Below are 24,393 nucleotides of genomic sequence, written 5' to 3' on the forward strand. Positions count from 1 at the left end.
AACCCTTACAGCATGTTGTCCTCAGATTACATAGTAAAAACGTGCTGCCAGATTCTCTTAAATATTTTTTTTTTCCCACAAGAGTTCAGCTGACTTGTACTATAAAAAGATACATAAGAAAAATGAACGTTCTCTGAGAAAGGAAGTAAACCATCCAGAGTAAACTGCACAGCTGTAAACACTTCTCATATGTCTGTTTAGTTATCTTCCCATCCTTATTAAAATAGTGAGAAAAATGTGTATAAATCGAAGTCCACATATGCTAGTTGGGATGCATAATGCGTCCAATCCTCTACTTTAGTCCTAATAAAAAGTATTAGTTTTCATCCCTAATCGGATACTATATTAAAATGTTAACAGGAAAAACTTGTATTCCTGTAAATATGCCATTTAGAAACTCTTTGCATTTTCAGTTCTTCCAGATCTAGTGCTATAGGTTGGCACTATACAAATATATGAGCTTTTATTCCCCTGTGATTACGCATATAGGAAAACAACATATGGACATATTGCTCAGTGATGCTGTGCTTTATTTTATTGAGTACAGATAGAAAACACATAGCAATTAAAAATAGCGTAAAACATTGTGGCAGTTTTAAGGTAATGCATAACCCTTTCCCTGATTTTTTTCTTATAAAACAGATTAATATTGCAGTCTTCAATCAATAACATTATAAATATGGAAAATTACAAGTCATTCAATAAATAGCAACCGAACGTGTGGAATAACAGAGTAGCAAATACATATACAGTTTCTTAAAACTTGTGTACATATTTGTTTTATTTGTGACCTGTTGGAATAATTAAGAACATTTGCAATGTGTCCAATATGGACATAAGTGATAGACTAATCCTATCTAAAGCAATAATATTCATCATATTGATGGTTGGAATCATTGCATAGTGGTTGAAAGTTGTCAGGGTTCTGTTGTATGTCACTGTACTGGTCAAAATCCGGGGTACAATGTCCAGGGACTATATCTGCCAGTGTATCCAAGTAGCTGCCCACTGATATTTCATCCATTCCATCACTATAGCCGTGTAAACTAGTGTAGCTTCCTTGCAATGAACTTTCCCGACTCTCCAATAAACTGCAAAGGCTGCCACTTAGGCTGCTTCCCTGGCTGGTGACGATGTCCTTTTCTTCCATCATATACTTAATAGATTCAATGTTTTCATTGATAATGAGCAACTGTCTCATCAATTTCACATCAGTAGCACGAAGATAAATCTGTCAAGAAAAAGAAACATAAAATAAAACATGGTTAAAATATTCTTTACTTATTGTAAAACGACAAAGTGCAATATAAATGCATAATGATAATGCAGTTACTGTAAAGAAGAGTCATGAAATCATCAAATAGATAACAGGAGAAGAAGGGTTAAGGTCCGCGATGTCGATGGACAAGATGCACAGGATGTGAAGAGGACAAGCCAAGTAAGTATGATACTTTGCGGATTATTAGATGCATTGGATCATAAGATGCACCCCAAATTTAGAGGTCAGTAATAAAAACAAAAATAATTGAATGTTAAAATGGGGGTCTGTCTTGAAGTCCTAGAGTCTGTCTTATAATCCGAATGCAGCTTACTGAGGGGCGCGGTGGTGGAGCAGGGTGGCAGGAGGCTGAGAGGAAGGGGTATCAGGGCAGTGCGTGGCGAGTTCCATTGATCTTTCAACAGTGCACGCGACTGGCTTCAGGAAAATGGATGTAGAGTTGGTGCACTCATAGATTGAGATCTCAGAGAGTCGAGATCTCACTCTGTGCATGCACCACTACTGACGCAATGAACTTCAGGAAAATGGCTGCGTAGGCAGCGCAAACGCAGATTGAGATTTCGGAGAGCTGAGATCTCAATCTGAGTGTGCGTCACCTCAACAGCCATTTTCCTGAAGTCCATCATGTCCAACGACAGGAGATCAATGGCGCCAGCCTTGCGCCATTGCGACAACCCCTCCACCCAGCCTCGGGCCCACAGCATCACCCCATTTGTGCCGCAAGCAATCTTCTCTACTATGACCTCACTCCACTGCCACTGCTGCCCCTACCCATAAGCTACATCCGAAATATAAGACACACCCCCATAAGTACGTCTTATAATCTGCAAAATACAGGATATTTCAAGTACCTTATTAGTTCTACACATTTTGAAGTATAATCTTTTTTAAGCACAGAAACTACTATAACACTCGGAGGTAAGACCCCCATTGCGCTTGTTTTTCTTTTAGTATCAAATTATCTACACAGTGGTATGATACAGGTATGTGGTACCATAACGGGGTGTGGTTCCCTTTCTGAGCTGGGCATTTTATTTATACAACTTTCCATGGGCAGACATCTGAACAGTTTGGTCCCCGTCCTGCTCTGACCTCATCTACATTGAAGTCGTCTGACACAAGGTGAGGTTTAATATTAGAGGATAGGACCGTTCCAATTAGGGTACATCACCTAGTTATGGTGGGATGGCTTTCACGGTTTTTTGATCAAAAACTGTGTTTACTAACTACCCCATGATATTTCTATGTACTATTACCTTTTACTTCTTGCGGAGTATTTGCCCATTTTGATTCTATCTTAGGTTTTGTCTCTTAAATGGTCACAGTGTGAACATGCTCTTATACGCAGCATGTGTGCTGACTTGTGCTCTGGCTTATTATTTTGGTTTTACTCTGGTACCATACTATTCAACGCTGGATTAAGAATATACTCCCACAGATCAGTGGGGTCTAAAATCGGTGAGTCATATGGTCAATGCCCTGGTCTTATAAGCAAGTGTTGAGAATTGCAATAATGAGTGGCTTGAAATCTGGTGGGCCCGAAGCAGTCACATATTGTAATGCTGCGCTGTTCCTCAGTGATCACAGATGTTCTACCCTCCCACACAAAAAAAGTCAGCCGTTTACTGGGCAGGAGTTTCCAAAACAAAAATCCCTTTTAACTTATAAAGCTTTGAGGACACAGGATAACTTGGAGGTCACTTCTTACACTGTATATGGATATTACTTGATAAGGATCAACACTGTGTTATAGTTTAATAGTTTAACCCGTTGAAGACCACATCTCCCAGCTTTTTTCTTACATGCGTTTGATGAGCTGTACATTTATTCTCGCTCGGACCTTCAAGTAATTTATGCAGGTTTTTGTGATAGACAGGGTATAATTTTTATGTTAATGTCTTTTTTTTACCCATACAGGGTAATATTGGCGGAAAAAGAAGAAAATAGTTGATATATACATATATATTGTGCCCTCTATAAGGTCATAAATGAGCTTTGGGGTGGGCATTTCTGTCTCCTATGACCCAGCAGTTGATGTCCCCCCTATACACAGCGATCACATGACTGCTGTCTATGGCACAGGAAGCATAATTACCGCTTCTTATTACTGCATAGACAGAGGTACTTTAGTGCTTTGTATACAGCGATCAAGAAGGCACAGACTAATAAAACGTATGTGCTTTCTCTATGGGGACTCCGGCTGTCTAAGACAGCTAGATCCTCTCCCAAAGGTACACAATTGCATGTAGCTGCGTTACAATGCATGGCCGCTTTACAATGTTGCTGCCAAGTAGGAGCGAAACCGCTTGGACATTTATAGTTAATGAGCGGTCCTGAAGCAGTTACGGTAATATCTTTGTTTGGCATTTGATACTAGAAGTTTTTGCTAATTTTACTAGGTCAATATCCTAATTCTTCCCGCATTTACTAGTCTTTAGTCAACTCCATTTTTTTCTTCTACTGTACTTACAGTATCCTTTTCTATTTACATAGTTACAGTGCTGGCCAAAAGTATTGGCACCCCTGCAATTCTGTCAGATAATACTCAGTTTCTTCTTGAAAATGATTGCAATCACAAGTTCTTTGGTATTATTATCTTCATTTAATTTGTCTTCAATGAAAAAAAAAATGGTCATAAAGCCAAATTGGATAAAAATTCCACACCAAACATAAAAAAGGGGGTGGACAAAAGTATTGGCACTGTTTGAAAAATCATGTGATGCTTCTCTAATTTGTGTAATTAACAGCACCTGTAACTTACCTGTGGCACCTAACAGGTGTTGGCAATAACTAAATCACACTTGCAGCCAGTTGACATGGATTAAAGTTGACTTAACCTCTGTCCTGTGTCCTTGTGTGTACCACATTGAGCATGGAGAAAAGAAGAAAGGAAAAAAGGCCAAAGAACTGTCTGAGGACTTGAGAATCCAAATTGTGAGGAAGCATGAGCAATCTCAAGGCTACAAGTCCATCTCCAAAGACCTGAACGTTCCTGTGTCTACGGTGCGCAGTGTCATCAAGACGTTTAAAGCCCATGGCACTGTGGCTAACCTCCCTAGATGTGGAAGGAAAAGAAAAATTGACGAGAGATTTCAATGCAAGATTGTGCGGATGGTGGATAAAGAACCTCGACTAACATCCAAAGAAGTTCAAGCTGCCCTGCAGTCCGAGGGTACAACAGTGTCAACCTGTACTATCCGTCGGCGTCTGAATGAAAAGGGACTGTATGGTAGAATACCCAGGAAGACTCCAGTTCTTACCCCGAGACATAAAGCCAGGCTGGAGTTTGCCAAAACTTACCTGAGAAAGCCTAAAACATTTTGGAAGAATGTTCTCTGGTCAGATGAGACAAAAGTAGAGCTTTTTGGGAAAAGCCATCAACATAGAGTTTACAGGAAAAAAAAAGAGGCATTGAAAGAAAAGAACACGGTCCCTACAGTCAAACATGGCGGAGGTTCCCTGATGTTTTTGGGTTGCTTTGCTGCCTTTGGCACTGGACCGCTTGACCGTTTGCATGGCATTATGAAGTCTGAAGACTACCAACAAATTTTGCAGCATAATGTAGGGCCCAGTGTGAGAAAGCTTGGTCTCCCTCAGAGGTCATGGCTCTTCCAGCAGGACAATGACCCAAAACACACTTCAAAAAGCACTAGAAAATGGTTTTAGAGAAAGCACTGGAGTCTACTAAAGTGGCCAGCAATGAGTCCAGACCTGAATCCCATAGAACACCTGTGGAGAGATCTCAAAATGGCAGTTTGGAGAAGGCATCCTTCAAATCTCAGGGACCTGGAGCAGTTTGCCAAAGAAGAATGGTCTAAAATTCCAGGAGAGCATTGTAAGAAACTCATTGATGGTTACCGGTAGCGGTTGTTCGCAGTTATTTTGGCTAAAGGTTGTGCAACCAAGTATTAGGCTAAGGGTGCCAATACTTTTGTCTGGCCCATTTTTGGAGTTTTGTGTGAAATGATCAATGATTTGATTTTTGTTTCATTCTCTTTTGTGTTTTTCATTGCAAGCAAAATAAATGAAGATAATAATACCAAAGAATTTGTGATTGCAATCATTTTCAAGAAGAAACTGAGTATTATCTGACAGAATTGCAGGGGTGCCAATACTTTTGGCCAGCACTGTACATGGTTAAACTGAAAAAATGGGTTAGTATAAATGCGAAATGTAGGTGCACATTCACACTATGACCAAACCTAGGATAAAAACGAGCAATAATAGTACATGTAAATGACATATGGCACCTAGATGACACTATTTTGATTAAAAAACTATAAAATCCATCCCACCGTGACAAGATGTACCCAATTAGGATGGTCCTATCGCTAGAATTTCACCTGTGCCAGCAGGCCTTAATAGATGGGAGCAGAGCAGAATCCAGGCCTGACTGTTTTTGATGCACCTGCCCGTGGAAAGCTTGGACTATATATCTTGTCTATATGGCTTTCCACATGCAGGTGCAACACAAGAAAATGAAATACTAGAGATAGCACCATCCTCATTAGATACACCTTGTTGTGGTGTGATGGCTTTAACACAATATAAAAATAGTATCAATTAAGTAACCTATGTTATTTACATACACCATTAATTTACAATAACGTGTCTATTTTTCTTTTATAAAAGTTAATAATAATCCTGAGACTGAATGTTGAGGTGACCTTCAAACCAGTGGCTCAAAGTATAAATTATTGCCCACAGCTATTGTCTTAGATAGAATTTATCCAATATCAAAGTAAATTACAGTCATATGAAAAAGTTTGGGCACCCCTATTAATGTTAACCTTTTTCTTTATAACAATTTGGGTTTTTGCAACAGCTATTTCAGTTTCATATATCTAATAACTGATGGACTGAGTAATATTTCTGGATTGAAATGAGGTTTATTGTACTAACAGCAAATGTGCAATCCGCATTTAAACAAAATTTGACCGATGCAAAAGTATGGGCACCCTTATCAATGTCTTGATCTGAACACTCCTAACTACTTTTTACTGACTTACTTAAGCACTAAATTGGTTTTGTAACCTCATTAAGCTTTAAACTTCATAGGCAGGTGTATCCAATCATGAGAAAAGGTATTTAAGGTGGCCACTTGCAAGTTGTTCTCCTATTTGAATCTCCTATGAAGAGTGGCATCATGGGCTCCTCAAAACAACTCTCAAATAATCTGAAAACAAAGATTATTCAATATAGTTGTTCAGGGGAAGGATACAAAAAGTAGTCTCAGAGATTTAAACTGTCAGTTTCCACTGTGAGTAACATAGTAAGGAAATGGAAGAACACAGGTACAGTTCTTGTTAAGCCCAGAAGTGGCAGGCCAAGAAAAGCACTTGCTACCCACAGTAAAATTGGGTGGAGGTTCCATCATGCTTTGGGGCTGTGTGGCCAATGCTGGCACTGGGAATCTTGTTAAAGTTGAGGGTCGCATGGATTCAACTCAGTATCAGCAGATTCTTGACAATAATGTGCAAGAATCAGTGACGAAGTTGAAGTTACGCAGGGGATGGATATTTCAGCAAGACAATCATCCAAAACACCGCTCCAAATCTACTCAGGCATTCATGCAGAGGAACAATTACAATGTTCTGGAATGGCCATCCCAGTCCCCAGACCTGAATATCATTGAAAATCTGTGGGATGATTTGAAGCGGGCTGTCCATGCTTGGCGACCATCAAACTTAACTGAACTGGAATTGCTTTGTAAACAGGAATGGTCAAATATACCTTCATCCAGGATCCAGGAACTCATTAAAAGCTACAGGAAGTGACTAGAGGCTGTTATTTTTGCAAAAGGAGGATCTACAAAATATTAATGTCACTTTTATGTTGAGGTGCACATACTTTTGCACCGGTCAAATTTTGTTTAAATGCGGATTGCACATTTTCTGTTAGCACAATAAACCTCATTTCAATCCAGAAATATTACTCAGTCCATCAGTTATTAGATATATGAAACTGAAATAGCTGTTGCAAAAACCCAAATTGTTATAAATTGCTCCCTGGTTAACAGGGGTGCCTAAACTTTTTCATATGACTGTATCCTCTTGTATGTACAGAACTTCTTTTAAACTTTCTTTCAGAGCCATAATTTATTTTTCAATCTACTTATGTGTCATTTGAGAGTCTGTAAACCATAAAAATGGGTGTAAAGAAATAGCTGAACATACAGTAGCTCGTTGAGCACTTTGCGAGATAAGTCATCTGCTTGACTAAGGGGCACTTTGCACACTGCGACATCGCAGGTGCGATGTCGGTGGGGTCAAATTGAAAGTGACGCACATCCGGCATCGCATGCGACATCTCAGTGTGTAAAGCCTGGATGATACGATTAACGAGCGCAAAAGCGTCGTAATCGTATCATCGGTACAGCGTCGGCGTAATCCATAATTACGCTGACGCAATGGTCCGATGTTGTTCCTCGCTCCTGCGGCAGCACACATCGCTGTGTGTGAAGTCGCAGGAGCGAGGAACATCTCCTACCGGCCTCACTGCGGCTTCCGTAGGATATGCGGAAGGAAGGAGGTGGGCAGGATGTTTACATCCTGCTCATCTCCGCCCCTCCGCTCTGATTGGCCGCCTACCGTGTGACGTCGCAGTGATGCCGCACAACCCGCCCCCTTAACAAGGAGGCGGGTCGCCGGCCACAGGGACGTCGCACGGCAGGTGAGTGTGTGTGTGAAGCTGGCGTAGCGATAACTTTCGCTACGCCAGCTATCACCACATATCGCTGCTGCGACGGGGCGGGGACTATCGCACTCGACATCGCAGCATCGGCCTGCGATGTCGTAGTGTGCAAAGCCCGCCTTAGACTTGACAGGTAGATACCTGTCTATACATTGTTTTATCCCCTCTCCTTTGCATTGGGAAATAGACTTTAAAGGATTTTCCAATAAACAACGTTGATTTTAATCAACACATCTTAGAATAATTTATACAATTGGATGTGCTTAAAATGTTGCTGTTCTGAGAATCTTATACATGCACCCCTGCTCTGTACTGTGTAATGGATGTTTTCTGACCATACAGCGACATGGTCTGATAATATCACATCTTCTGGGCAGGGGATGTAAAAAGTATACAGACATTACAGCATGGGATCGCAAATTTTTCTTTCAATGAGGTAAAGCATTTTTTAAACACAGGCAGGGAAATGTTTTATTACACATTAAGAATCCGATGTGATCCCATGTTGTGCCATTAGTATTCTCTCTTTTGCATCCTCCCCTGCCCAGGAGCTGTGGTATGATTAGACCATGTCCCTGTACATCAGGGGGGGAACCTCTGGCCCGCATGTGGCCCGCGATGACCATTTCTGCGGCCCTCGGGCAGATTCCCAGGGACCGTAGTGCTTGGGTGGCAGCCACGTCTTGCTGGTTGCTGGCCCTTTAAACCCTCTATGCAATGCACGCCCACCAACCTGGAAGGAGCCCATACATTCTAGGCTCAACCATGCATACAATGGAAGATTACTTTGGGGGTAGGGTAAGCCTGCAATGCCCTCTCGTCCCACAGGAAAGGAGCAGCTGCTCCAGCGTCCCCCAGGTTTGTTTGTACCCCTAGGCCTGTCTGAGGCCCTGCAGCCTTCTCAGGCCTCTGTGTGTGCCTCTGCAGCCTCCCCAGGCCTCTATATGTGCCGCTGCAGCCTCCCCAGGCCACTGTGTGTGCCCCTTCAGCCTCAGTGTGCCCCTCCAGACCTTTGTGTGTGCCCCTCCAATGCTGTATATACCCCCAGCAATGTTTGTGCCCCCCCAACTATATTACTGTGCCCTCTAGTGAGATATATATATATATACATATATATATACACCCACAGAGATGTGTACCCCCAGTGATGTTTATGCCCCCCAGCTTCCCTAGTAATGTACAGTATATTCCTCACAGCACTCCCCAGTGATGTATATGCCCTAAATGTCAACTATGAGGTCTATGAACCCCAGCCTCCCCAGTCATGTCTATGCTCCCAGCCTCCAAAGTGATGTATATTCCTCTCAGCTCTCCCCTGTGATGTATATGCCCCCAGCGTCTCCTGTGATGTATATGCCCCCAGCGTCTCCTGTGATGTATATCCCCTCAGCAGCACCAGGTGACATAAACCTGGTAAAGCAGTTGTGAGACGCAACAAGATGAATATCGTAGCTGCACCAAAGAGAAAAAGCTCCAGCCACTATAGCGAGTTAATTGTTTGACCAAATATAGTAGGGTAATTTTCAAATTGTGCGGCCCCCGAATGTTGGTAGAAATTTTCAAATGGCCCCTGACAGAAAAAAGGTTCCCCACCCCTGCTGTACAGTCAGATGTAGCCATTACACAGCACATAGCAGGGTCACAAGTATAACATTATCTCAGCACAGGAAATTTTTTTTAAAACACATGCAATTGTGGTAATTATTATTATTCCAAGATCTATTGATTTAAGTCAACTTTAAAATTAAGTTTGTGGAAAAAACCTTTAAGGTGCATTTACACTCCCCGATTTTCATGAACGAGCTTTAGTAGGAACATTAGTTTCAGAATAATCACGCAGTATAAACATACTTTATGAAGGAGCAAATACTCATTAGTTAGGAGACATAATCTATGGTTTACTTAAAAACTCAATTTTTCTCATCAGCACAGTAAAGAGGGCATGTGCTGCCAACAACAATGGCAGTCTATGCACACAGAATAACCAACTACTGATTATTCTATGTGCATATTGAATGCAGTCTAAACAGGGTATTAACACTAGAAGTCCCAGAAATTTAGAGCTCTCTGGGCTCCAAAGGTAGAAATGTTGCATGACCCCTCTCTGGGACTTCTAGTGTTAAATGACTGTCGACGACAAAGATGTAGAGTGTCTGTGATTGTTAATGCTGACGGTCGGGTAGTATAAATCAAGACTTAGTTTGAAAATATTTCAATGGGCTGCCAAGGATTGGACCCAAAATACTGTTCCATTATAGGTGCCAACTGGATCACTAAAATGGATTCCAAATCACTAGTTTACCAGTGAGATTCAAAGGGGCACACAACGTTTTGTAAATCTTTAAATATGTGTAATAATTGATTATAATTTTAATAGTTAACACTATAATACAATGAAAAGAAAATCAAAACACTTTTTGTGATTGATTTTCAAATGGCATTAATTTTATAATCTACAGAAAGTCCTTCAAATACAAGTATTATAGAATGATGACATAATGGGATACGGAGAGCTGTCTACAGAGAAGGCACTGGTATTTTCAGTATAAACAATTAAATCCAAGCATCAGACAGTATTGTCCCGTACCAGGAAGCATGCTCGAGAACAAAAAATCCTAGTTCTCCCACTGACATTTGTTGCTGGCCTTGTTATGAGTGATTTGTGGTTATCACAGACACATCTGAAGACATTGCTTATACAGAGGTTTTTTTTGTACGGCTCAGAGTTATGTCTGGTTCTAATACTTGTTCTTCGAGTAATTTGACACGGAAAATGTTATTTGTTTTGTGAAATCCAAATCTTTATCTTTGACTATAAATTCCATTTTTCTGGTCGTGGAACTAAATAAGTGGCTTGTCTGTAATGTCTCGGCTATGGGAACTTAAAGGGAACCTGTCAGCAGAAATTTCCCCTAAAACCTAACAGATTCCCCCTCTGCAGCTCCTGGGCTGCATTCTATAAAGGTCCCTGTTAGTATTGTGCCCCCTTTCTGACCCAAAAAAAGACTTTATATAGAGGTACCTTTTTGGCTTTGGATTCTCTAAATCTGACACGGGGGCGGGCTGCCTGATGGCCGTTATTCTGCCCCCTGGTCCTGTATGCCGCCCCCATTGCTGATTTCCATACTTCTGGACGCCGCCCACTGCTCCAGCCATCCCTGCGCATGCCCAGTGCTCATCTCTTGTGGATGAGCACTGTGCCCAGTGTCACCGCTGGTGACGTGCGCGCAGGGTTTAGATTATGGGCGGTGCTGTTATGTTTATTAACAAGCAACCGCCCATAATCGCGGTACCGCGCTTTCCCCCTCAGCCTGCTTCTTTCTGCGCAAGCGCGCTGCTGGTGACCTCACGTCAGCTCCTTCCCATCTTGCCCTGAGGCAGGAAATAGATGGGAAGAGCGCGGAGCGTCTCCTCCTGATCGGTGTTACTGCTCCGCGCTCTTCCCATCTATTTCCTGCCTCAGGGCAAGATGGGAAGGAGGTGACGTGGGGTCACCAGCAGCGCGCTTGCGCAGAAAGAAGCAGGCTGAGGGGGAAAGCGCGGTACCGCGATTATGGGCGGTTGCTTGTTAATAAACATAACAGCACCGCCCATAATCTAAACCCTGCGCGCACGTCACCAGCGGTGACACTGGGCACAGTGCTCATCCACGAGAGATGAGCACTGGGCATGCGCAGGGATGGCTGGAGCAGTGGGCGGCGTCCAGAAGTATGGAAATCAGCGATGGGGGCGGCATACAGGACCAGGGGGCAGAATAACGGCCATCAGGCAGCCCGCCCCCGTGTCAGATTTAGAGAATCCAAAGCCAAAAAGGTACCTCTATATAAAGTCTTTATTTGGGTCAGAAAGGGGGCACAATACTAACAGGGACCCTTATAGAATGCAGCCCAGGAGCTGCAGAGGGGGAATCTGTTAGGTTTTAGGGGAAATTTCTGCTGACAGGTTCCCTTTAAAACCTTGTACAAGGCTGTGTTTTAATAAGAATATTGCTTTCGGAAATATTCACACCTATTCTTCTGTACAGCGCAGCTGCATAACGCGAGAAGAAATGTTCTTCATATCTTACACTATTAAAACACTATTAGGCCTGTTTCACACGTCAGTGATTCTGGTACCTATGGGCTAATTTTTATACATACCAGAATCATGGACATATGCAGACCCATTAAAATCAATGGGCCTGCGCACACGTCAGTGATTTTTCACTGACTGTGTCTCCGTGCGGCATACACGCGTGTCTGTGATTGTCGCACAGAGACAAGTCTGTTTTTTTCTGGCATCACTGATGTCCCACGGACCACACTATGGTGTGATCTGTGAAACAACTACCAGAAAAACACGGACATTGAAAATAAAAAAGCATTTTCAACTCACCCGTCTCCAGCGACGCTGTGTTCAGCAGCTGCTCTCTACTTCTTCCTGGGCGGCTCATTATGGCATGCAGATTCATTTATGCAGCAAGAGCCAAGCCAGAAGTAGTTGCAGAAGTGAGAGACAGCGGCGGCCGGATGCAGCAGAGTCGGAGAGTTCAGCACCACGGACAACAGGAAAGGTGGCAGGTGAGTTTATCGCCATGTGCAATCCACGGAGTACGGATCTTGTATCACGGATAGCTCATGGACAACCCACGCGTGACGTGAATCACAGCACACGGAGGGACATAGGCGTCTTTTGCACATCAGTGGAAAACGTCTGTGTTTTTCAGTGATGTGTGAAGCAGGCCTTAGGAAGTTTTCAGATGAAAAAGACAATATACAAATATTGTTACAACCTAAAGTAGGACATTAGTGAGATTCTGTTTTTTCTCATTTGACTAAAAGGCTAACACTTATTTTTCATCAAGTCAATTACTCTTCTGTGTACCACTGGATTTTGGTCAGAAGCTCATTATACCTTTTTATTGCCTCCAACTCCCCTGATGAATCCATTGTTGAGGAAACACGTTGGAAGGAGGGCATTGAGCGTCGCTGGTGATTACTTGGGATAATGTGTGGCGTACTGTGGGCCCCCCCTTATCGTTACAGAGGTAATACCAGTTTAATCGGTTAGCAATGGGGCCAGTTGGTAAGCATTTACCCCATTGCCACCAATACATATAAGCACTCTGAGCTTTTTGCACTGCCATACTTGCACATATGACTTTATATGAAAAGGTTCCATGTTGGTAATTGTTTGTACCCACATTTTCTATGTTTACACGGTCATATGTTTACATACTACATTATAGCACTTTTTATTGATGGTTTACAACGGATTATGTGCAATTTGTGAATATACTATTTATTGCACAAGGGCACTTTATCATTAATGAACTATGTGAGAATTGTGTGCTAATTTTTGACTGTGTTACACAACTGACACTAGAGGTACGGACTGAACACCTATGAGAAGGAAGAAGGGGATACTAGTTGCATAAAGATTGTGTTAATTGAAGCCCCCTTTTCCTTAATGTGCATTTTCAGCACCCAGGGTGCTACAACATAATTTTGTGGTACTATTTGTTCACTGGGTGATAATTTTGGACCTTGAATCATTTTAATACATTTATTAAAAGTTAATTTTTATTACCGTTGCTTTAATTCTTCAATTACTCACAAACATGAGAAAGGAAAACAACAATGAAAAGTCATTTTATTTGCTTCCTCAGCTACATGGGTGACATAAGTGTTCGTGTTTTTCTGCACAGAAGTGTACCCACAAGAAAAAATGACATGCTATGGCTTGAAAAATTACACCTCAGGTCACTTTACGCAGCATAGAAAAAAAGTACAGCGGGCATGAGATTTCTATTAATTTTTTGACTCCGCGAAAATACGCAGCTTCAATATACATGAGTAAAACTCATCGTAGGCAGGATGTATGCTTAGATGGCATTATTTCAAGTCCCTTGCTCTTCATGACCTTCCAACAGGGCTATTTAAATCCTCCTTTTATATATACCGATATACAGTACTTAAAAAAATGATGTGAAGATACTGACAATGTTGCAGGGCATTTCCTGCACAGTGGGTAGCTGGGAGAGCTATCAGTGAAGGGGCCCGAAGCTTATGCAGCGGTGCGGCCTTTCACTCATAAGAATCTCAGTAGTCAGACCTCGAGCATTCAGTAAGTGATGACATATTCTAGTGTCATGACATGAGTCGCATTATACTTTGCACATTTTTAAGTATTGGAATCTGTTAGTGGTAGTTTATAATTGTTTCCAGATTCATCCTCTGCATCTAGTTGCTTGAATATATAATCTGAAATCATGGAATTGTACAATCTCATATCTGAAGCTCCAGAAATTGCTTAAACCATGTATAGACATGAACTCTGGATATTATTAAAGGGAACCTGTCAGCAGAAATGTCCCCTAAAACCTAACAGATTCCCCCTCTGCAGCTCCTGGGCTGCATTCTATAAAGGTCCCTGTTATGATTGTGCCCCCTTTCTGACCGAAAAAAAGTGTTTATAAAGTTGTACCTTTTTGGCTTCTGATTCTGTAAATCCGTCACGGGGGCGGGCTGCCTGATGGCCGTTATTCTGCCCCCTGGTCCTGTATGCCGCCCCCATCGCTGATTTCAATACTTCTGGACGCCGCCCACTGCTCCAGCCATCCCCGCGCATGCCCAGTGCCCATCTCTCGGGGATGAGCACTGTGCACAGCGTCACGTGCACGCAGGGTTAAGATTATGGGCGGTGCTGTGATGTTTATTCCTAAGCAACCGCCCATAATCGCGGGACCGCGCTTTCGGTGTAGTCACTGCTCCGCGCTCTTCCCATCTATTTCCTGCCTCGGGGCAAGATGGGAAGGAGGCGAAGTGAGGTCAGCAGCAGCGCGCTTGCGCAGAAAGAAGCAGGCCGAGGGGGAAAGCGCGGTCCCGCGATTATGGGCGGTTGCTTAGGAATAAACATCACAGCACCGCCCATAATCTTAACCCTGCGTGCACGTCACCAGCGGTGACGCTGGGCACAGTGCTCATCCCCGAGAGATGGGTACTGGGCATGCGCGGGGATGGCTGGAGCAGTGGGCGGCGTCCAGAAGTATTGAAATCAGCGATGGGGGCGGCATACAGGACCAGGGGGCAGAATAACGGCCATCAGGCAGCCCGCCCCCGTGACGGATTTACAGAATCAGAAGCCAAAAAGGTACAACTTTATAAACACTTTTTTTCGGTCAGAAAGGGGGCACAATCATAACAGGGACCTTTCTAGAATGCAGCCCACGAGCTGCAGAGGGGGAATCTGTTAGGTTTTAGGGGAAATTTCTGCTGACAGGTTCCCTTTAAAAGAATATGCTAGGAATCACAAGACCGACCCAACTTCTCGTCTACTATCTGCTGCACCATTTTTTTGTTACCAGGCCATGTTAGTAACTGTTGCATATAAAAGCTTTTTGAGTGACAACAACCATAAGTAAATTAATTCCACAGATCTTTTTCCTTAATCAGCCATGTTTCACCCCCTTGTGTGCCAAGCACTTGAATACTCATTACAATAATCCATAAATTTATTGCTGGATTATGAAGTTCTCCACCACTAGGAAGGACAAAGGACTCTCCCTGTGATTGTCTCTAAACAGGTTGTACCAAGATCTCAACTGTTTCATTCAATGCCTATGGGACTTACTGATATAACTAAGTGCTATAATTAGCTATCTCATCGGTTTCTATACAGTTTGGCTAGAGCGACATTGAGCATGCTCATCTGCTGCTTAGAAGTTTAGATCCTTGTTCTTTAAGGGTATGTGCAAACCCTGCTTTCATGGTTTGGAAAAAAAAAAAAAGGCACCCTCTAGCAGACTTTGACAATTGTAAACACTGTGTTTGACAAAAAAAAGCGGTAAAAACGCAATGTGCATTTTTTACAGGAGAAAAAAAATGATAGGATAGGATATTTGATAGCTAGAATAGAAGGATAGATAGAAAATCAGATACAAAAACTAGATAGATAGCTAAATAGATAGGGGACCCACTCATTTTTCTAAAATCAGCCAAGGTACAGCAGACCTCTCTCCGCTTCATACTCACCGATCACCGGCGCGAGAGATGTGGCTGACCTATGTTTTTTGTTGACAAAAATGCATCCAAAACGCAACATTTTGTCATTGGCACAGTGCAGTGAAAAAACGCGACCAAAACGCAACGTGCAGACAGACCCTAAATCCTTAGGACCTTCATTGATTAGATACCTATCACATCATATATGGACAGTTTCTTTTTTTACAAATTATTTAGGATATTTTCACTACCTATTTGCTTATGCCAAAGAAATGAAGGGGAGGATGACACAACCAACTTGGAATAAAAATCGTCATGCGTTATTAAATTTAATTTTATTAAACGCAATGGATAAGTCACTCCCTGACGCGTTTCTGGAGGACCATGCTCCCCTGGTCCTGGAGTATTAACTGAATGGGTGTAGATACACATTTAACAAACCAGGTGAAATTAACTAGTTAATTGCCCTGATGAGAATAGGAACATGTGTAAACATACGAAGACAAAACTGTCACAATCAACAAAAAATACATATGAGCAAACAATATACTATTGACAGCTGTTAACAAATAAACAATGTGTCACTTGTATCATTCATGCCGTTAGGCTGTGTAGTGTGTAATTTTACGATCCAAAAGGAGCTTCCTTTGCCAGTTACCTTGACGAACTGGGTAATTAACTTTTTTATTCCAAAGAAAGATAAATCACTGATATTTCCATTGTGTCTTTCCAAAAAGTGTTTACCAGCACCAGAATAACTATAATTTTTAGTAATGATGCTATAAAGATATTCCACTATTCTCTTTTTCACATTTCTGCTGGTAAAACCAATGTACTTAAGATTGCAGGCAACACATTCAATGCAATAAATTACATGTCAACTATTGCAATTCATTAACAAATTGATAGGGTACAAATCATCAGTTTTTGCGGGTTTTTTTTAACAAATTTACAGATATGACATTTCTTTCAAAACACTTGTGAAACCCTTTTATTGAAAGCCAAGATTTCTCATTGCGGTTTCCATAAAGAATGGGAGACACAATGTTGCCAACTGATTTACCCCTTCTTGCCCCACATCTATAACCATTAGCTAGTATGTTGTGTAAAGGTTCATCTTGAGAAAAGATTGGGACATATTTAATTATGATGGTTTTTATAACATTGGGCTGTAAGCTGTATGGCGTGCTGACCTTAGAATAGGTCATCAATGTCTGATTGTAAAATGCATACAGCTGCACACTGAAACGCCAAAAATGTACAAGGGAAAATATGGCACTGCATTACTGCAAAAGAGAGATATTTAGTTTATGTATTGGCCAATGCATGTAAGCCCGGACCAACGGCAAGGTATATCTCTGTAATCCGGGAACCTAACTTAAATGCCACTATCTAGGTTAAAAACATCTGTGTCTGCGCAAAATGCCACTATTTGGACTCCAAACCTCCATGTATGGGCAGCTAGACTCCTGCTATAATGGTTATGAACACAGCCAGGTCTTAGGGCAGAGTGCCCAACAACCTTTTTTAACCTAGATAGTAGCATTTAAGTTAGGTTCCCGGATTACAGAGATATACCTTGCCGTTGGTCTCCAGGCTTACATGCATTGGCCAATACATAAGCTAAATATCTCTCTTTTGTAGTAATGCAGTGCCATATTTTCCCTTCTACATTTTTGGCTTTTCAGTGTGCAGCTGTATGCATTTTATAGTTACTATGTTTTTCGGCTAGCACCTGCTCACATTTGTTGGATGTGCGGGTCAGTTTTTTGGATATTTATCAATGTCTGATTGGTCGGGGTACAACACTCAGCACCCTTGTCGATCAGCTGTTAATGGTGGTTAACGGCAGCAGCAGGTGGCTGGGAATGCTTCGTCTTCTAATAGTGGCCACGATCGGGTACTGCACATCCGCCTCCTATTGATTGGAATGATTGGCGGGTGTGCAGCACCCAGCTGCTATCAGAAGACAGGCAACTCCGGCAGCAAACCTCAGGTTTTTTGCCAGGAGATGGAGATTTGGTGCTGAAATTTATACACTATATTCCTGCACCAAATCTGTATCTTCTGGGAAAAAAACACATCAAAACACAATGCTGTTTTGATGGTGTAGTGATGTGATTTTCTTTGTCAGGAAATGCAGATTTGGTGAAGGAATATGGTTTATAAATTTCCAAATCTGCAATAAAATGCATAAAAACAGCTTTGAGGCCATTTGTGTGTGGTTTTCTGCCAGGAAGTGCAAATTTGGTGCTGAGATTTCTAGTGCAAGAAGGTTTTAAAAAGAAAGAGAATGACCCCATGGCAAGATGTCATCTATAAAGTACCTGGATGTAAATTTTTTTTGTGATACTGCCTGTGTCGTCAATACGTGGTTTATGTGTGGTCCAGAGTTTGATGATGGCTGCTATCAATAACTCCCAGTATTTACTTATTATTGGTAAGGACATACTGAGAGATGTAGGTTCATGCAATACAAATGTATATGGGGCTGACCTGCCATTACAATTGATCACTGTACTAAGCTTGGTTCTTGTAGTCAAGTCTTTATGATTTTTCTCGTGATGTATTCATGTATTGATGGGCGCTCTGGTGACACACTCACTAATAGTGGTTCTGGTAACCTACTTATTTACAGATGATGGTTTTGGAGTTGTATTCATGTACTATGATGGCTGTGGTGTTCTCTTTATGTTCTGATTATTGTGGTTTCATATTAATGTATGGTTCTACTAATGAACACAGCACCAGAACAACCATCACTACATGAATACATCACCAGAACCACTAACAGAACAGGAATACCACACAAGGACTACCATCAGCACATGAGTACAACATAAAAAAAATCCTAAAAATGCTCTAACTTTAACATACTCATTTATTCTTCTAGAAAAGTTTAACTGTTTTAGTTTTTGCATATGTCCTGTTCTTGACCGTGTACTTTCCACTGGAAGTGCTCTGATTAGTTTGGAAAGTTGCTGATGGGGCTGGTGAAGCTTGACAAGAGGTATGCGAGTCAATGAACAAGATAATGGGAAGAACAAGAGCTGACACCAAGAGGTTATTGTTCAACTGTTGAAAGGACATCTCTTCATATGAGACTGCATGTCCATAATTATCCAGATATTATATTAGTCTAAGAGTAAGCTACTATCGCCTGGGAAGAGTGTAACCCGAAAGCATAACACTGGTTTTCATTGCCAACTGAAGCATAAAGATTGGTGTACTATCAAAACAAGAGCTGGTTTAAAAATTGAGGATGTAAGTGATCTTGTTTCCGTACAGAATAAAGCTGTTGTGCTCCACAAAGAGATACATTAAAAAGACAGACATACCTCTAGGACAGTGAGTCACATAATAAACCATACAAACATGTAATCAAAATATAACCCATGAAGAATGTGTTTGGATTTATGCGTGCACACAACTACAAAGTGATGTCAGGAGGAAATTATAGAATGAGGCATACAATTATAATAGGACATGTAAGAGACACATAAAATAAATTCAGGTTTACAATGCTTTTTGATGTCAAGTTCTAACAAGGCATAAACAAGCCACTAATAGTCCTCTCAACAGAACAATGCACCACTTGTCAGAACATAAAAGAGTTGACTCATTTTAGTCCTCTTCTATCATTTACACATATATCTCTTTTCCATGCTACTTTAGAAACTTGTCTGTGTACGTTTGCATGGAAGCATTTTCTTGTTGTCGGTGAAAGTTTGTAGTCTACCGTAGGTCATACATGGTACAACAGTTTATCCAGAGGTGATGAAAGCTCAAGAACCGTCATGTGTATGGGGAGGTAGCGAGTGCTTTAGGCTATGTGCGCACTAGAGCTTTTTACCCGCGGATTTACCCGCGGATTTGCCGCGGAAATTTCTTGAGAAATGTCTGCAATCTTTGTGCAGACATTTCCCAGCAAATTCTATGGTAAAAAAAAATAGCTGTGCGCACTGGTGCGGATTTTGCTCAAGAAATTTCCTTGAGAAGAATTTCTCGAGAAACTTTCCTGAGAAAATGAACATGTCTATTATTTCCGCAGGTACCCTGTGGATTTCGGCAGTACAGCCTGCAAAAATCCGCAGGGAACTACCCGCGGGAAAATCGCGGCAATTCCGCAGCTATTCCACGGCTAATCCGCGGCAAATCCGCATGCGGATTTGGTGCGGATTTTTTCCGGAGGTCCGGAAATCTTTCACTCCCAGAAGTTTCTCAAGAAATTTTCTTGAGAAACTTCACATTTCTAGTGCGCACATAGCCTTATACTTTATTAGTCAAGGAGATGTTCCAACAGGTCAGAAAATCTTATGTCTTTTTGCATGAATGGACCCAAACATTGAGAGAGGTCTCACATGTAATATTAGTGGGATGTACCATTCTGCATAGTTAACTTTAGGATTATCTTGATTCTTGAAGCAATGCAATTCTAGGTTTATATACACCCCACGTGAAAATACAATACTACGAGCCAGAATGTACCCCTTGAAGAGTGAATATTTTAAAATTTGAGCTTTCAGGGCTATTGGCACCTTTGACATTAAAAAAATGTTGTTTTATATTTTCAGAACCGATGATAGGCAATTCCAAAATTCACCATAGTCTAGCAAAGGTATGAAAACTTTCTTACTTTATTTCATATGTAAAATAAGAGAAAAAATATTCAGAAAAATTGACAAATGCAGCTTACATGATTGAAGTATATGAGGGGCTGCTGATAAGTCTTTGGCTTTACCCAGAAAAAAAACGAGATAGGATGATGAAACTTTACATTCCACATACTCTCCACTGATGGCAACACACTTCTTACATCGGTATTCCAAGTTCTGTAAGGCTAGCAAAAAGAAGGATTTCGGTTATGCCTCAAACCAGGCATCTGTAGCAGCCATGGCATCAGAAATGGTGTGAAATTTGGTACCCTTGAGGTGTTTCTTAAGGTTTGGAAACAGATGATAGTCGGAGGGGGCTAGATTTGGTAAAAAAAGGTGGGTGGTCAACCACCTGGAAACCCTGCTCTGACAGTTTTGCCGTGGTCGCTTGTGCAGGGTGAGCGGAGGCGTTGCATTGCAGGAACAAGATTTCTATGGATAGCTTGCAGTGCCTTTTGGCCTTCAGAGCTGCCGTCAATTGGTCCAAAAGTTCACTATAATACCATAGAAACAAAAAAAGATTACAAAGCCAAAGACTTCTCAGCAGCCCCTCTTATAAAATACTCTAAACCCCTTTACGATCAATGCCGTATCTCGCCTTTGATGCGGGTTCATATGCTGAGCCCACTTCTTTCCCTACACTTGATGGCTGATTTATTCAGTAACTGATGTAAGTGAAAAGACATAAACACAAACACCGAAAAAATTCCCACGGTCATTCACCTGTGACCGCAAATCACCTGAGTTACGTCACATCTGATTACACGTCTCACTCACTTTCTGCCTGTAGCTCACAGTGGCGGTCATATTCTATGGTCGCTTGGTGTGAATTCAGATGTAGTAGAGCTGGAATCGTCGTGGGACCTCGTGTAGATTTCATCAGACCTGAAGGGGTGTTTTTGGGGTTAATAAATTGGTGAAAGAGGGTGCTTTTTGTGTTTTATTGCAAATATAGGATTTTTTCGGTGTTTGTGTTTATTTCTTCTCACTTCCAGATTAGTAATGGGGGGCCTCATAGACGCCTCACATTACTAATTGAGGACTTAGTGGCAGCAGTCGGCTTTTCTTTTATTGACCCCTTATTACCCCGAATGCAAACGCACCAGGGCAACTGGGAAGAGGCGGCTAAAGCGCCGGCATTGGCACATCTATTAGATGCTGTAATTCAGGGCGGCTCCAAGCTGCTATTTTTAGGCTGGAGGGGGGCGCCCAATAAGCATGAGTCTCCCAAGCCTGAGAATACCAGATCCAAGCTGTCGGGCTTTATCATGGCTGGGTAACAAAAGTGAGCGAAATCGCATGGTTTTTTTTTTTAATTACTTGTTTAAATAAATAAAAAATAAAAAAAATGCCGCATGCGGTTCCGCTTATTTTCATACACAGCCAAAAAGATAAGTGCACGGCTGGGGTTGCAGCCTTTACACGTATGTTTTATTTATGCTGGGTATCATAATATGGGGGGACCCTACACCAATTGTTTTATTTATTTTTACCCCATGACTTGATGGCAGCTTCAGTGCTTCATGGAGCGCGCCGGAGATCACAACTCACTTTAAGTCTATGAGGATCTTGTTCTGGCTTTCATAGAGTTGTACTGTGTTCTAGTGATGTAACTTCTGATAGTCAAAAGTTAGTCACAAGATGGTGCCATGGGATCAGGGCAATGCCGAAAAAGCATGAAAACGCAAAAGGAGGAGTGCTAAAGAAAATAAAATGCTGGAGTGGTGATTTAAGTAGATGACAGATGAAGTCTGCTACACTGAGGGATGAGACCAAAGATTCAGGGTAAATTCCCTGGTTGTACCTTCATGCCTGAATTTAAGGCTATGATTACATCTCAATTATAGTATATTTCGAGTCTACATCAGGTAAGGCCCCAGCATATACTCATTGTTATAATGTGACAGTCAAGAATATTTTAAATAAAAAGGTATAGGTAATAGCATAGTAGACCACATGATGTCATAAAACGGTATCCAGTGAATGGCATCTTATGAGTGAAAGATGCCGCTTTATAGCATCTGCTGGAGGCATCCTTTTAATGTATGGATAAATCTGATGTAAACAGAGCCTTATGGGAGAACCTGACATTCCCTAGATAACAGATGTCTAGGAACATAAAATCCCACGTGTCCAATTCTTTATTCCACCAGGACACACACACTGCCAGTGTCTGACAGCTGATTATTCCCCTTCCACCATGAAAGTAAACTTGTATAGTGAAAGGAGGGGGGGGGAGAAAGTGAGATGTTAGCTGAACAGGTGACAACTACCTAATATAAATGGTTGGCATTAGTCCCCGGAATTATAACCCGATACCTGGAAATGATCCACTGTGTTTACTTCCCTATTAATGCATTATAACAAAATTAGAGGTTATAATTAAGGATGATCGAATACCTCAAATATTCGGCTTCGCGATTATTTGCCGAATAAATCGCCGCTATTCGACTATTCGCGAATATTCGATGCGCAATGTAAGTCTATGGGAAACCCCAAATAACAACTATTTGGAATTATTCGGGCTTCCCACAGACTTATAGCATAGCTGCGACCTATTCGTCGGATTTTCGCAAAGCCGAATATTTGAAGTATTCGATCATCCCTAGTTAGGCTAAGTTCGCACACTGCGTTTTTTTGACGCTGCGTTTTTGTGCGTTTTTGGCCGCTAAAAACGCACAAAAAAGCACCTGCGTGGAAAAAACGCGTCAAAAAACGCATGCGTTTTTACCGCGATTTGGTGCGTTTTTGGCTGCGTTTTTTCCAATGCATTGCATGGGGGGAAAACGCAGAAAAACGCAGGAAAGAATTGACATGTCCATTTTTTTTTCAAGCTCAAAAACGCAGCTTAAAAAAACAGTTGTGTGCGGACATCAAAATTGAAAACTCATAGACTTTGCTGGGGAAGCAAAGTCATGCAGTTTTGAGGCCAAAAACGCACCCGAAAAACGCGCAAAAACGCCGCGAAAAACGCACTGTGCGCACATAGCCTTACAATGATGTTTCCCTGAGTGCCCAGAGATATTAGGAGATGAGCACATGTATTTGCAGGAGATTTTTCTGCAGTAAGAGCTACTGTATAGTGTTGACATGAAAAATGCTGTCTAAAATACATGCATTTTTAACGTGTTTTTTCTGTGGGTGTTTGTGTCTTTTTCCCATTCATTTGGATGGGAGAAAAACACTCTCTTAAGAAACAAACAAACATTCTAAATAAAGAATTTACAAAAAAAATTGACATGTTGCAGATTAGAAAAGAAAATGCTTTGTTGGTTCAAATCTGCAAGGATAAATAATCAAAGTGCTTTTGAGATGTCAGACATCTCATTCATGTTACTGGTTCTAAAAAAAACACTGCTTTTTCAGCGGCAAAAACTCTCAGAAGAATGTAGTGTGAACAAGTCCCTATAACAAATGATCATATGACGTAGTTTTGGTATGGTTGGAGGACTAACACACTTGATACTATTAGTTCTGATTTGTTTGACAAGTGCTACAGCAAAGAAGCTGCCATCTTTCGATTATCTAGAATTTCTCGTTTGGCTAAAGGATTTAACTCTCACCCGAATAATAAGGGTTAATGGAAGTCTGCAGCGGGGCATGGAATGTGACATTCGCTGCAATAACCCTGATGTGTATGTGTAACGCTGAAGTTAATCAAACTGTTCAATGTTTGCTTAAACCAAACACGTTCCAGGATCGGCATTTACCCGTTAAATGCTGCGGAGCTGGGACCTGTTCTGAGCCATTGGAGCACTTTCACACTGCCATATATTGGTCAGTA

General features: G+C 41.6%; 1 protein-coding gene across 1 annotated transcript in view; it reads right to left on the reverse strand.

Annotated features, from left to right (window-relative positions):
- Positions 1-723: 723 nt before the first annotated feature.
- The window catches only part of LURAP1L (leucine rich adaptor protein 1 like), a 49,262-nt gene continuing 25,592 nt past the window's right edge, over positions 724-24,393 (reverse strand). Inside the window, exon 2 of the mRNA XM_075339593.1 lies at positions 724-1,231. Within this exon, the coding sequence (XP_075195708.1) occupies positions 854-1,231 (378 nt within the window). The 3' untranslated portion in view covers positions 724-853. The remainder of the gene's footprint in view (positions 1,232-24,393) is intronic.

Source organism: Anomaloglossus baeobatrachus, chromosome 1, assembly GCF_048569485.1.
Source record: "Anomaloglossus baeobatrachus isolate aAnoBae1 chromosome 1, aAnoBae1.hap1, whole genome shotgun sequence".
Classification (NCBI taxonomy): Eukaryota; Metazoa; Chordata; class Amphibia; order Anura; family Aromobatidae; genus Anomaloglossus; species Anomaloglossus baeobatrachus.